The following is a 14,827-nucleotide window of genomic DNA, read 5'->3' as shown; positions in this document are numbered from 1 at the left end:
ATATAAACTACTTCTTTAAAATCAGATGTCACCTGGCACCATTTCAATCCAGACACAGATGACCAGGAAGGGAGGTCTTCCATTCATAAATGTTTTAGGCTACAAAATACTTGTACTGAAATAAATGACATTGGATTAATAAAGTACTTGGGATTAAGTGTGTGTGCCTGTGAGTGTGCACTTATAACAAACAAGTACACATGTAAGATCTTTCCCTTTGACGGACTGGTAAATATTACTGAAGTAGGAGAAGGTCTCACGACCCTGAGTCCGAGGCTGATAATACACGCTGAGCTTTGTCAGCGTGCGTGGGAAACCAGCAAAGGGCAAGTGTAATTCCATCCAGTCTGTGCAAAACGCAGTTGGAAACAAGTGGTAGAAACACATTCTGCAGCCTCTGCAGGGAAGTGGCTGGCTGTGCCCACAGGAGCCCGGGGAGCAGGACCACATGTGCATGGCCGTCACAGCCCTGTGAGCCGCCCACCTTTGCAGCTGACACACCTGGTCACCAGACTGCACACAAATCAGAGCGGCGGAGAAAAGCCTGGGGAGTGACAGGTGTTGACAGACTGCAGTCTTGCAGGCGAGCACCTTCCACTGCCTGGTTGCTAAGTGTGATCCTCTGAGCCAGTGATTTCCAGTCAGCGGACAGGTAAGAACAAGTTCAGGTGAGGGAGACACACTCTACTTGGGTCCACAGCTGTGGAGACCGTGGAGCCTAACTGCAGACACCGAAAAATGGCCCGTGTCTCCAAGACTCCTGCTGACCTCAGCATGATCTGTGCCTGTGCACTGGCCCTGACACGTCCGACCTGAGGGGCCTGGAATGTCACAGGGATTCCAGGCCACAGTCTCCCTGGGCAGGGAGCTCGCTGCCCACATGGGCTGGCACCTGCTGTCACCGCCTGCGTCCTCCCGTGAGAGCAAACAGTTCCTGTGCTTAAAACCTCAGGCAGCTCCTGTGAGGCCCCGTGAAAAAGACAAGATTTAGGTCATGTCAGAAAAAGAGAGTCCTTAGCTATTAGAGATACAGACCAAACACGAACGATGAGATCACGTGATGTGTGCGTTTCCTTCCACAGCCTTTGGTGGAGGAGAATGAAACGGGTGCGCCGCTGCGCCGGGCACAGGTAACTGCTAAAGTGGGTGACAGGCAATGCCCGGCTCCTAGCGCTACGCTCCCTACTTTGTTTACTGGAAAAGTGGAAAAAACAAAAGGATGTACGAGGAAGTCTTACTAATTAGGGAGAAAAACAGAGGGACTGTTAACACAGACTTGAGGCAGCATTCTCCTCTGTATTCGTCAAAAACTATCTTTACTGAATCATTTTTGCAAACAATTCACTAAAAACACTGAGGGTGAATAGGGTCTGTGGCACAGACAGGCCCGTCTGGCACCTATGGCACCACAGGCGGCGGCTCACCTGCAAGCAGGAGTCCCTCACGTGACTCTGGATCTCGTCCATCGTGTCCATCCCGTAGGACACAGTGCCCAGGTGCAGCCGCTTGAACACCATTTCGTTCTGCGTGAGGGTTCCTGTGACAGCAAGTGACAACAACAGTGAGGAAGGCAGGTCGCTCTCCAAGTTCACCGCTTTGGACCCCGCGGTTCACACCCACAAGCTGGGCAGCCTTCACCTGCTGCCAGAACGTTCCATCCTGTGATACAATCTCTGGAAACATCACCTGCCACTCTTTTCATTTCCTAGTGAGGACAGGAAGCTTTCTGCCTAGCATGGCAAGTTCCCTTTCTAATAGCTTTCAATAACGTGAAGGGTTCTATCTGCATGAAGAAAGTCTGCTCTGCCTTTCAGATCAGATCTATTACCTGGTATAACATAAGTGAAACTTTTGCCCATTCTGAAAGAGACAGGCATCAAACTGCAAAACTGAGCAACTAGCTTTACGATTACACTAGAGAACTGCCTGAGCAAGACATCAACTAGACCCAAATTACTGTGTCTATCAGTTTCAAAAACGCTACTTTGAAAAATTAAGTATTTCCACTGAACAAAACCAGATGCATTTAACTCTTAGTGTCCGTTTGCATCAGTAGGACAAGAGGAGGCGAGTGAAAGGAAAGGCGTTTTCTCTTTAGCTGAGTGACCTGTTCCCAAAGGTGCTTGCATCATGCTGGCCCCTCTGCCAACGAGAGCTAGCCCAGTGGTCAAGTGGTCAGTCCATGGGACGGCCAGTCAGCTGGGCCAAAGACGAAGGTGATCTTGGGGCACAAGTTAGCACTTCTCTCGGGAGGTAAAGAAGGCAGTTTAAGAGAGGAGCACGAGAGGTCAATTCTACGAGATTTGTGGTTTCAGCTTCCTATCAGAAAGACATACACCCGAATGCAGTGACGTCATGAAGAGACAGGCAGTCAGGTAACACTGCAGATTTGAAAAACCTGGTGAATTTCATGAAAGGTGGCACCTGAATTCACAATGTCATACACCTATAACTCTGCAAGGAGAATCTGAACATTTTATACATGTTACTCACTATAGAAACACACGCACCCTTGTGCATATAACTCTTGCTGAGCCATTTTCACAGAAGGAAAGCAGGTGCGGAAGCTGACACACTGCCCATGTGCACAGTAGGTGCTGGGATGGACTGTGGTGCGTGCGAGGTCAGCTCCCTGGGCTTTTCAGCTCATTTCAGAGCACAGGGATAGTCCGCTGATGCTGGTGGCATCGTCTACGTGAGCAGGGACAACCCCACAGCCACTCAATCACAGTGAAGACTGGACTTCTCACATGGGAACAAAACACCCACAAAATTCCGGTATCTGTTTTCCTTGGCACACATGATATTCTGCATTAGTAGGAGAGTTGATTTGGAGAGAAGGATGCTGATTTTGGATGTCTTACTGTTGTCACATGTCCCACTTTCCTGGAAATAATAGCATTTAACGTGTGGAAACGCTCCCTGGAAACCAGCACTGGCATGAGGGCATCATTCTTGTGTGCGCGTGCATGCACGCGTGTGCACGCGTGTGTGCGCGCACGCACATGCGTGCCTACAGCTGGGGTAAAACAAAACCTGCAGGAAGTTTCAATGAGAAACGTGGAAAGGTCAAATGCTAGGCCCTGCAATGTCAAACGTGCACCCGCAGCAGGACAGCACCAGGAGCGGCACGGGAAGGCTCCTCGGGGGGCGCTCTGAGGGCCTGCCTCCCTCATGCGACCCCAGCCACTGTCCCCGCATACGGCTGCTGAAACCAGTGAGGCATGCCACTTCGTCCACCAGCATGCAGCGTTCTTAATAAACACACACACACACCACAAGGCGTCCCACAGCCAGTAGTGGGGCAGGGTTTGAATTTCCAGGTGTCTCGTGGCGTCCTGTTCTCAGTTCGTCTGGATGTGGCTCCGGGGAGGTCTCCCTGCTCTGACTGCTTTCTCCCCCCTCCCCTGAAGCTGACTGGTGAAAGCCGGCGGGTCATCTGCTGCAGGCTGACTTGCTGCTGGCGACCCCACTGCGGCTGGTCTCCAGGCTGGAGACACGCGGGTTATTCAGGCCACACGTGTGAGTGGGGCTCTCCTGTCAGGACCTCGCGTCTTGGAACCTTCTCCTGGGCTGTCGACAGGTGCTGGGTTGGAAGTGTCACATAAGTGTCACATAAGTGTCACATATGTGAGGCAGACGATGGGTCATTCACTTTGGAGCATCTTTCCCCAGAGATGACAAAGGACGGGAAGCTTGGCGTTCCCGAATGGGGTAAATTCCAGGGACCACAGAGACTCCACAGCCAGAGGTGCGCCTGACACGTGCTCCCCACACAGTAGTCAGGGGCCTGGCATGGGCATCGTCACTTCAGCTAGCTGTCGGTGGTGTTAGCAGTCCTGAGACCCCCAACCCCGAATGCTCTTACGCTTTACTTCTCGCTACCATTTGCAGGGAGCCCTGGGGTAATCCTACTGTGCGCAAAAGTCCCAGATGGCTACCAAAGACACATGCAAGCAGATGCCAAAATACTGAACACATCGATGCATTTCCACGTTTAGTTTAACATAACTGAACAGATACCCGAAGCCCAGGTTTGAGCTTTTCCTTTCTCTTCTGGGTGATGTTTATGAAGCTCTGTCTTTAGTTAGGGAGACGCCTACAAGGCCTTTATTGAATTGCTTGATTGAGCTGTGGAGAATGAGACAGGGCGCAAACTTACAACAGCTTCTGGCCGTTTGAGTGCTTACGTTCAGGCCCTCGATCCACCTGGGCTGCTTGCTCTCTGTGATGGTGGGAGGCAGGGGCTCCAGGTACGTTCGTCTGCGTGTGGATGTGTGGTTTTCCCGGCACCATTTGTTGGAAAGACCGTTCTTTCTCCATTGAAGGTCTTGGTGCCCTTCTCGAAAACTGCCCATAATGTAGTATTTCTAGGCCCTCAGTTCTACTCCCTTGATGCCACATCTGTCCTTAGGCCAGAAACACACCATCTTGACTAGTGTAGCTTTGTTGTACATTTTGAAAGGGGGGGCATGTGAGTCCTGCAGCTCTGCTCTTTTCCCGAGAAGGTACTGGAAGAGTCCCTCATATTCCATAAGACCTGCAGAACCAGCTTGCCCGTTTCCGCAAAGGAGGCAGCTGGGACTTTGAAAGGGACTGTGCAGTTTGGGGAATACTGGTGCATCTTAACACTATGAACTATTGACTGTATATTTAATGCCATTATAAATGGAATTGTTTACTTAATTCTATTTTTGTTCATTGCTAGTGTATAGAAACACAATTCATTTTGGTATATTGATCTTCTATCTTAAAGCCTTACTAAACTCACTTATTGGTCCTCATCAATGTTTAGGAGATTCTCTAGGATTTCCTATATAAAGACCACGCCACACACACAGGACGGACGCCTTTTTCTTGTCTTGTCTAATTGCCTGGTGAGAACCCTGAATATTCACAGCAACATTACTCAGAATAGGCAAAGCCCAGAAACAACTCTAATGTCTATCAACTGATAAATGGTAATAAAATGTGGTGCATCCACCGTGGACTGTTACACAGCCTTGAAAAGGAGTGAAGCACTGACAGTGGCTACAATGTGGATGGACCCTGAACACATTACTCTGAGTAGAAGCGGCCAGTCACAAAAGACCACGTAAAGGATGACTCCACGTACGTGACAAGTCCGGAATGGGCAAATCCGCTGCAGCAGGAAGTAGACTAGGCGTTACTGAGGGAGGGGCTGCAGGATGGAACCGTCCGGGGATGGCGGCTGCTGTGCGCAGGTGGCTGTGCAGCGTGGGGCAAACATCAGAAACTTAGACTGTGGGAAGGATGTATGGCAGTTATGCCAAATGCTGAGATACATTCTGATGGTCTGCCGTTTGAATCAAGCATGGCGTGATAACTGCTGCATCTTCCACAACTTCTAAGTTGTTTTAAGCGGTTTAAAACTGATATATTCAAACAAATGAGTAGCATTTCTCATCGAACGGACAATGAAATATCTGTGTCTGATATTCTGCCATTTGAATATCTTGTTGAGTTAAAGAAACTGAAGTATTTATGCAGACATTCCTTCAGGTGGGTGGCACATACAGTTTCTTAACATTTTAAGATGAATCCTGAAAACACTTTTTTAAAATTTCAAGGATTTTTTTTATTTCACAGCTGACTCTCCAGAAGGTCAGTGCCGGTTTCAGACTTTCTACCCCATCTTGCACAGCAGATAAGGTGGAGACTAAACTGGTTACTAAGAGTCAGTAATGCAGACATTTTTCCAAATCTATCTTAAATGATCTTCATGATTTCAACCAACTGATAGCTTTCACAGTTTTTGTCATTCGAATATAGCAGAAGTTACTATGTCCCAAGTTGGCAAAGGGGCGGGACTAACTGAGGTAGGCAGAGGCCGAGAGAGCCACCAGATCTGAGCGTCCCAGTGACCTGGTCATGAAGGAGGCTCCACAGACAGAAGAGGTCTTTTGACAAAAGGTTTGTTTGTGATTCCTGAAGGGGAAAAAAAAAGCCTGCTGCACACGGGCTTTGTCGGGACGATGGCCCCAGTACTGTGTGCCCTGCTAGCTGCTGCGTGGTGAGCGTCGCACCTGCTCCTCCCCCCATGCTAACTGCAGCGCTCGCGCCCACGTGCACAGCAATCGACAGCTGCACAGTAAGACTGCGCACAGTAGGACCGGCACGTGCATTCCGCTGAAGGCACCGGCACCTGTTCCAGCAGGCCAGGTCCTGCTGCCACTCCTCACCCCACCTGTGACAGCACTGACGAGCAGACGGCCTCGCGCAGTGTGGCAACAGCACTTCCCAGCACAGATGGCGCCGTCCTAGGAAATGTACATGTGATTCAGGTCCAAGCCACACAGCATCTTGGGTAATGGATGCTACAATTAAAATGTGCGTCTTGACCTTCCAGTGGGTGTTTTCGGTGATGGCTTTGTTCTACATGCAGATAACTCCCTAATGAAGGAATTAATGTACGGCTTTAACACACGGCACCCCGAGTTCCGTTTTAAAATTTATGAGTTCTCCACAGCACTGTTCTTTAAACAATGACATTGTCAAAGGCCCGGGTGAGAAGACTGAAGCTCTCCCAGCAGATTAAGTACAAATGGTCTGTCCTCCGGTTTCAGCATCATTTCCTCATTTATCACATAACGTCTAGTATTTCTGGTCAGTGTCAGTACGTCTGCATCCTGGCACTGAACAGATGTCTGCTCTTGTCGAATGAATTACTTTATGTTTCACGCACTGGTGGCCACAGATGTGTCACTATAGCAACATCATTAATTTCAGATCTTACCGGAAACGCACACTCCAATCAAGCCTAATTACACAGAGCTGCTCTCTTGTCCGCAAGAAGGAAGCCAGAAGGCACTCCCAGGGTGTCGTCTTCTGCCCCACTTCCCATTTGGCTGCAGCCAGCGACAGGGGCACTGATGGACGTGACTTGTCAAAAAGCTACTGAAAAGCATGAGCCCAGTTTACTGTCCTGTGAGGGACCACCTGACAGTGACGGCAGAACATAGACTCCCCAGATGCAGCTCATCCTTAGTCACTTCAGCTGAACTCAGGCCGCCTGGAAGATGTGTCTGCAAACCGCCTTCCCCTCCGACACCGAGACCTCCACCCAACAACCACCGCCTGCCTGTTCAGACTCTTTGCTGGATGGTGACAGAGGCTAGCCACCACGGTGACTGCTAAAACCTGACCAACTTTTGACTTCCATCCTGAAGGGGAGAGCAGACAGCTGAATTATTTATATGACCACAGTAAGGAATAGAAAATTCTAGAAGCAGCACAATTACTCAAGTTCCTGGAATAAAATGCATGTGAGTAAACACCAGATGTGTGCCCATCTCACCGGGACATCAGGAATGGAGGGCACACGAGGAGTTCCTGGAATCGGACGGGACTTGTATGTGTGTATGCCTGGCCAGCCGGTCCCACCTGCTGTACAGATGCCACCACAAAACCTTCCTGGCTGACGCCCATGGCTTTGCTCAAAGGGTGAGGGGATTTGCCCAATATAACACATCGGCAAGGGATGAAGACCTAATTCCAGATCTGTCCGCGGCCTCTACCCAGCTGTGTGAAAAGCGTGTTTTCAGGGTCAGGCCTGGGTGCCTGCTGGCGGTGGTCAGATGGTGGGACCGTCAGCCCGTCTGCCCACCTAGGCCGGCCCAGTGTGGCCCTGACAATAGTCACAGCAACACGCCCTCTTCCGAGTGCCCTCCGTGAGGAGACCCACTCTCCATTTCTGCTGTTCCAGTTTGTTTTTAATGACTTTATACTTTCTGGTGCCATCCTATTTGGCACTTTTGCAATGAAGTGTCCCAGTTGTTGGTACACAGAGATGCACTTTAATTCTGACACTGAGTTTATATGTGTAACTCAGCTCTCTTATAATTCTGATGTTCCTTTGGGTTTCATTGCAAAACTCACTGAACTCGTTTTCTCTGGGAGTAGCCTGCTTCTTTATCCCCGTGTCGCCCGCTTTCTGATGTTTTATCTGCTCTACCGGCCGGTGTCTGGTCACCACAGGGCCACGACCCGCCTCGCTGCATACCTGCCAGCCATAACTTAGCTCCGGGGCTCTGCAGGAACCCTCCCGAGTTTGGGTCTGCTTTGCTCTGGCTGCTCCTCAAATGAATCACAGAAACAAGCCCACTTCTGGGCCTGCTGCCGGCACCTCTGCTTGCTTTCTGGTGGAGTTAGATTTATTCTCCAAACTTCCCATCAGCTTGATGCAGCTGGAAGGAGAATCTGAAGGCCCTTTCTTCCTCGGTCGACCTGGAGCCCCAGCCTCCAGCTGTCATCTCCGAGCCACTGTGACTCACAAGCATTGCCTTGCTGGCTAACCCTGAATGTCGAAGGACAGCCCGGAGGAAAACCACGCAGTCCAACACCTGGACATGACTGAAATGCGGTGAACACGGCAGCGTCTCTCCGTCCGTCTGGTCCTTCTCCATACGTACGTGACTGGCCCGGTTGTCAGGTCCAGGCATGTTTTATGGGGATGTGGGCCACCAGGAACAGGTCTTGTTCTTCAGCCTGGTCTACACATACGGGAGCTATTTTGTCACTTGAATCTGGATCACGTGTTTTACCAGCTGACTTCCTGGTGGATCATTGTATCTGAAAATGTTGCTTCTTTTTTGGGTTGTGTCTTGAATTTCTATTTCTCCTCTTACTGCAATGGCTAGAGTGACAATGTTAAATGACAGTGTTGTTAGCAGTTTTCTCTTTCTTCTTCCTCACTGTAGGGAGGACTTTTCCAGTAGTTTATTAAAAATGCTGAATTTTGAGACTTTTTTTTCATTTAAAATATTACTTATTTACTTATTTTCAGTTACAGTCGACATTCAATATATTTTATATGAGTTTCAGGTGCAGAGCTTAGTGATCAGACACGTACGTAACTAAGGAGATGCTCCCCCGATTAGTCTGGCCCCATCTGACAGCACAGTTATTACCATATTATTGACTATATTCTCTATGCTGTACTTTACATCACCGCGACGATTTTGTAACTACCAACTTGTACTTAATCCCTTCATCTTTCCACCCAGCCCCCCAAACCCTCTTCCCATCTGGCAACCATCCGTTTGCTCTCTGTGTCTGAATCTGTTTCTGTTTTCTTTATTCGTTTATTCTGTTCTTTAGATTCCACATATAAGTGAGATCATATGGTGTTTGTCTTTCTCTGTCTGACTTATTTCACTTAGCATAATACCCTCTAAGTCCAACCATGTTGTCGCAAATGGTAAGGTTTCACTATTTTTATGGCTGAATAACAGTCCATTGTATGTATGTACCACTTCTTCTTTGTCCAATCGTCTACTGATGGCTTCTTGGAGACATATTTTCTTTCCCATATTATACAAATATCCTTTTATTTGTAGTTCTAATAACTGCCAGGAATTTAAATCATAAACCAAGGAGAGATTCTAACTCTTAGATATGGCTTTTATTATAGTGCTGGATTCAATTTGTCTTTTGCTTAGTATGTTATGGATTGACAAGAATTCTTTGATGAAAAAAAGGAAAGACCAAAATAAGGACAGACAGAATTTTGGGCATGAAACCTTAGGGTGGCATCGTTTGTAGTGGGGGTCTTTAGGAGAATGTCATTGTTAAAACACCAAATTCCCATATCGTACTATTTTCTTCTAACAGCTCACAAGTATCACTCTATAACAAACAAGCAATTTTTGCTCTTAAGAAGCCACTAAGAGAGGTGTAATAAAGGCAGTTAAATAAAACATACAACAACTGCGGGGCTGTAGAAAATTCAAAATATAGAAATATGTCATTTAAATCTTTAAGAATATTTTTGCTAATTCTGATATACTGTGTATATCAGAATACGAGCATTAGTTGTGTGTCAGTTTTCAAGAGCAGTCTGAGAAACCCAAACGTGAATCAATGCTACTACGCACCCCCCACCGCCCCCCACTGCACCCCCACCCACGTGGACGCGCACGCACGCACGCACGCGCGGTACCTGTCTTGTCCGTGAGCAGGTACACCAGACGCCCCAGCTCCTCCGGGATGGTGCTGGTCCGGACGACGGTGCCGGGGATGCTGCCGTCGGCCATGATCAGCCACCCGCAGGCCGCTTTGCCCATGTCCAGGTTCACACGCAGGCTGCCAAGGGAAGCCGCACGCGTCGTTAGCGAGGTCCAGACCAGGCAGTGCTTCCACGTTCACAAATGTATTTACTTACACGCCTTACCTTTAACTTGACAGGAAATAAACGTATAATACTGGATTTCAGACTTTAAAATTAGTGAATTTATGGTCCTTGGAGTCAGAAAAGCTTTTTACACCCATGTGTCTGCAGGAGACAGTAAGTAAGGTGGGTTCTCATGCTCTGCCCGTCAGAGTGGTATGATGTCAGAGGGAACAGAAAAGGGTGGCTGCTCTAAGTGCCCCATTCAGGCACAAGCACCATGGGGCTCAGGGAAAGTCACATGGCATCCTACTGCAAGGACGGGGCTTAACGGTCATCCATCTGTTTTATGAGAACCGATCGGATGCTTCCCCACGGTGAGGACAGTGGTGAAGGGTATGGACAGCCCTGCGGGAGGCCTGGCAGGAGGTCATGGGACCTCTCGGTGGCCAGAAGAGTAGGGGAGGGTGGGGGGAGGTCAGCCAGAGTGGTGCAGAGCTGGCCTGGGTGGTCAGGCAGCAGAGGCCCTGACGAGGCTTGGCGGGCCCTGGACGGCACTTTCACGGGGACCTTTCACCTAACCTGCTCTCATCTCCTGCTGCCTAACTGACGTGCTCCGCCCGCCTGGTCTGCGGGGTGACCTGTGCTGCCACCTTACTCTGAGGAGACGGCCACTTCCTTCCAGCTGACATGGATGTCTCACGTGTCCACGGTGACATGCACAATTTGATGACATGTGATGATTAACTAAAATCAAGACATCAGTTTTCCATTTATGTGAAATGGAATGTTTCTGAAAGACTGAATAGAAATAAATTGTTTTTTAAAAATGGGTGAGATATATAAGACTAGAAGAAATCAGACTTGTAAATGTCTTTTTCTCTCCACCTTAAACAAATCTAAAAAGGAAATTATAAACAATAGACCACAAACAAGTCTTTTAATGAGAAAAACAATGTGATCTTCAAAACACAGTAAAACACGGCCCACGGCCCGGGCCCAGGTGGTGACTGCGCGTACATCTCTCGGAGCGCGCAAACAGACATCACAAGTATGTATGGATAATCTCTAAAAGGTCCTTTTCCTCGTTGACCCTTTGTAAGTAGTCCCGTTATGCAAGGTGCCCTGCCCCCTCAGGCCCAGCCGAGCCCGCCACGTGCAGCAGTCCCCAGAGCCCACTGCCAACCCAGGCTGCAGCTGGCGCCACGGTTATGGTCACCTGGTGTCCTCCCTCACTCTCATCACCTTATGCATCTCTCTTTCTTCTTTGACCCAACTTTTCACTGAGTCTTTCTGCAAAATGTTGCATTGTGGAACCCATATCCCCTTCAGCAAATCCCTGGGTCCGAAATCTGTCCAGAGAATGCCCTTGTCACGTCCCTGCCTGACTACACCTGGCTGTCCCCTGACACCACTCACTACACGGCCATGTCCTGTGGAGGACAGACCTTCTTTGTGGACAACCTGCCGGGGCCCCCTGGAGAGCAGCAGACGGCTCCCCCCATTGTGATTCCTTCATGCCTCTATCGCTCACCACCGTCTTTGTGGGTGACCACAAAGGTATCCTAAACATGAGCTTAGAATATTAGAGACCTGGCAAAGAATGAAATGCCAGCGGAAGGCAGAGTGAACAGACAGGGAAATGGCACCGTCAGAGCCTCTGTGCAGCCACCCGCAGACAAGCTGCTTGCCTAATCCTCCTCGTAGCTGTGTGATAAATCGACACATCCCCCTTTAACTCACAATCAATTCTATAGATCTTACATGAACAAATACCATAGTCTCATCGAAAGGGAAATTACATACTCAATATGTCTGCAAACAAGAAAGAAACCCATCATTACACCGAAGGTCCACAGACTGATCCAAGGGAACGTAACAAGAGCCTGCAGGACAAGCCCCGGGGAGCAAACTCACTCACTGACGCACCAGGCTATGCACAACTGGGTCCTTGGCAAACCCTGCCCAGGTCCACCCAGCGGCGGGCATCACGACGAGGCCCAAACTCCTAACTCCCCGACTCGCAAGCCTGGAAGCCCCAACTCCACGCTGCATGCCCGCCACCTCTCATGGATCAAGGGTGAGCAGTGTTGTGCTTTATTTGAACTTCTAATTTCATAGTTTCAGACGCACAAGCAGCAGCCACAGCAAGACAGAGGGTTCCCCTTGCCACCAGTCACCCTGCTCCCCCCAACGGGAGCATCTTACAGCACCAGGGTACCCCATCCAAACACAGACTGAGGTCACCACACTGCTAACTCACAGGCAGGCTGGATTTGAGCTTTGTCAGTTTTTACACACACTCTCTGCCTTATGTGTCCCATGGACCAACTCATGTCACCATCCTGTCCGTCACCTGCAGACTGTGTGGCATCACTGCAAGGATACCCGCGATTACCCCTCAGTGTCACAACTGCCCCAACAATACCCTTGGCAGCCACTGACTGGTTCTCCGTCGTTATAAATTTGTAACTTCAAGAATGTTTTATAAACGCCCAAATTGTTGTTCATATCAATAGCTTTCTTCCTTTTTATGACGCATTCATTGTATAGATAGACCAAACTTTGCTTCTCCAGGTGACATTTTTTTGAAACCTTCCCAAGGTTCTGATAATACGCAGTCATGCTCTGCGACAGGGATACGTTCTGAGAAACACGTCGTTAGGCGATTTTGTCGTCGTGGGAACATAAGGCGCCTGGCACTCACGTAGATGGTACAACCCACTGCACACCTGGGCTGGATGGTACAGCGCTCAGCTCCTGGGCTGCGTGCCTGGCCAGCACGTACTGCAGTGAGTACTGTAGGATACTGTCACACAATGCTGAGTGTTTGTGTCTCTAAGCATAGAAAAGGCACAGTACAAGTATGGTAGAAAGATAAAAATGGTCGTCCTGTACAGGGCACGTACCATGAATGGAGGGAGCAGGACTGGAAGCTGCTCAGGTGAGTCGGTGGGTGAGTGGGACGGCGTGACACCCTGGGACGTGACTGTGCGCTGCTGTCAATGGCACCAACACCGTGCACTTAGGCTGCGCTCAAGTTATATGTTTCTTTTTTCAATAATAAATTAACCTTAATTCACTGTAACTTTTTTACTTTATAACTTTAAAATTTTAAAACTTTTCGGCTCTTTTGTAACAACACTAAGCTTAAAACACGTTGTTCAGCAGTACAAAAATGTTTTCTTTCTTTACATCCTTATACCATTGTTCTCTTTTTACTTCTTAAACTTTTTTTGTTAAAAATGAAGACAAACACATACACGAGCCCAGTCCTGCCCCGGGTCAGGGTCATCAGTACCACTCTCTCCACGTCCACAACATGTCCCACTGGGATGTCTCAGGGGCAGGCAGTGACACCCACGGGGCTGTCGCCTCCTGTGACAGCACTGCCTTCTTCTGGAACAGCCCCTGAGGGCCCACCTGAGGCTCTTGTTGGGGGCGGCACTCTTTCCAGAGCTGTGCTCGTGCTGGTTTGCCTCTTTCATCGCAGATCTGCTTGTAAGCAGATAATGCTCCATGAGCAATCCTCTCTAGTCATAAAAACCTTTCAGTGTCGAGTCCATGTTTTCAGGCTTTTTAAGGAACTTGCTGAGGTCTGAAAAGCTTCTGCTAACCCCTTCACTGAATGTTCTTGGGGGTTCTTCTTCTTTTCTTCTGCTGCCTCCTTCAGCTGTGTGTTCCTGTTCCACCAACTGTTCCTTCGTCGTCTCCCCAGGAGCCCCTCTCAGAGCTCCCCTGTGCCGCCCTCATCCACAGCCAGGTTCAGTCGTGTGCCACCTTAGCCACGGCCTTGCTGAGTTGTGCAGCCTCTTCCTCCTCCTGGCAAACCCTCTGACATCACAGGTGAACCTCTTGAATGTCTTCTTCTAGACGCCATTTCTACGCTTCTTGGTGACATCTCCCCAAACCCTATCACGGTGCTTGATGAGCGAGAGATGCTGTGATCCTTCCGGAATTGCATCAGTGTCTTCCTCAGCTGCAGCAACAGCCGGGGCAAAGGTCCTCCTTGGGTAGTAGGCTTTACAAGTTGCCACAACTCCCTGACCCACTGGTTGATCAAAGAGGTGGTGTCTGGAGGGAGAAACACAACTGTGATATTGGGATGAAGATCACCAAGAAAAGGACGGTGTCTGGGAGCATTACCAACAACAAGTAAAATCTGGAAAAGTATGTTATTGTCCACACAGCACTTCTCCATTTCGCTAGTGTAGCAGCAATTCGGGAGGGCTGCTTGGAAGCGGAACTGTGCCGTCCGTGCCTCCTGACTGGCACTGGTGCTGTCTGACATGCTTGAAGGCCCTGGGGTGCTCAGATCACAAAGGGTCTCAGTTTGCAGCCTGCAGCACTGCCCCCAGGCAAGACTGTCATCCTGTGTGTGAAAGGCCCAAAACCTGGCACTGACTTGGCCTCCTTCTGGATGAAAAGTCCTTTCAGGGTCCATTTCCAGAACAGGGAGGTTTCATCCTTAGTGTGCATCTGCTCTGGTGAGTAATTTTCCTCCACAATCAGCTTATCTAGAGTTTCCCAAAATTCTTCAGCTGCCTTCACATCCGCACTCAGTCTGACTACTCACTTCCACATCATGGAATGAACTAGGATTCTTGAATCATTTACACCACCCAGAGCTAGCAGTCAATTCAAGACTGTAATCGGGTCCAGCCTTTCCTTCAACATCCCCAACTTTCTGCTTTGGCC

At 49.1% G+C, this 14,827-nt stretch overlaps 1 protein-coding gene across 1 annotated transcript in view; it reads right to left on the bottom strand.

The window, feature by feature from the left end:
- ATP9B (ATPase phospholipid transporting 9B (putative)) overlaps positions 1-14,827 on the bottom strand; it is a 169,036-nt gene that overhangs the window by 40,188 nt on the left and 114,021 nt on the right. Inside the window, exons 13-14 of the mRNA XM_033087134.1 lie at positions 9,962-10,104; positions 1,425-1,537 (exon numbers count right to left, since the gene is read on the bottom strand). Coding sequence (XP_032943025.1) covers positions 1,425-1,537; positions 9,962-10,104 — 256 coding nt within the window. The remainder of the gene's footprint in view (positions 1-1,424; positions 1,538-9,961; positions 10,105-14,827) is intronic.

Source organism: Rhinolophus ferrumequinum, chromosome 19 (genome assembly GCF_004115265.2).
Source record: "Rhinolophus ferrumequinum isolate MPI-CBG mRhiFer1 chromosome 19, mRhiFer1_v1.p, whole genome shotgun sequence".
NCBI lineage: Eukaryota > Metazoa > Chordata > Mammalia > Chiroptera > Rhinolophidae > Rhinolophus > Rhinolophus ferrumequinum.
This window is presented reverse-complemented; position numbering and strand designations above follow the sequence as displayed.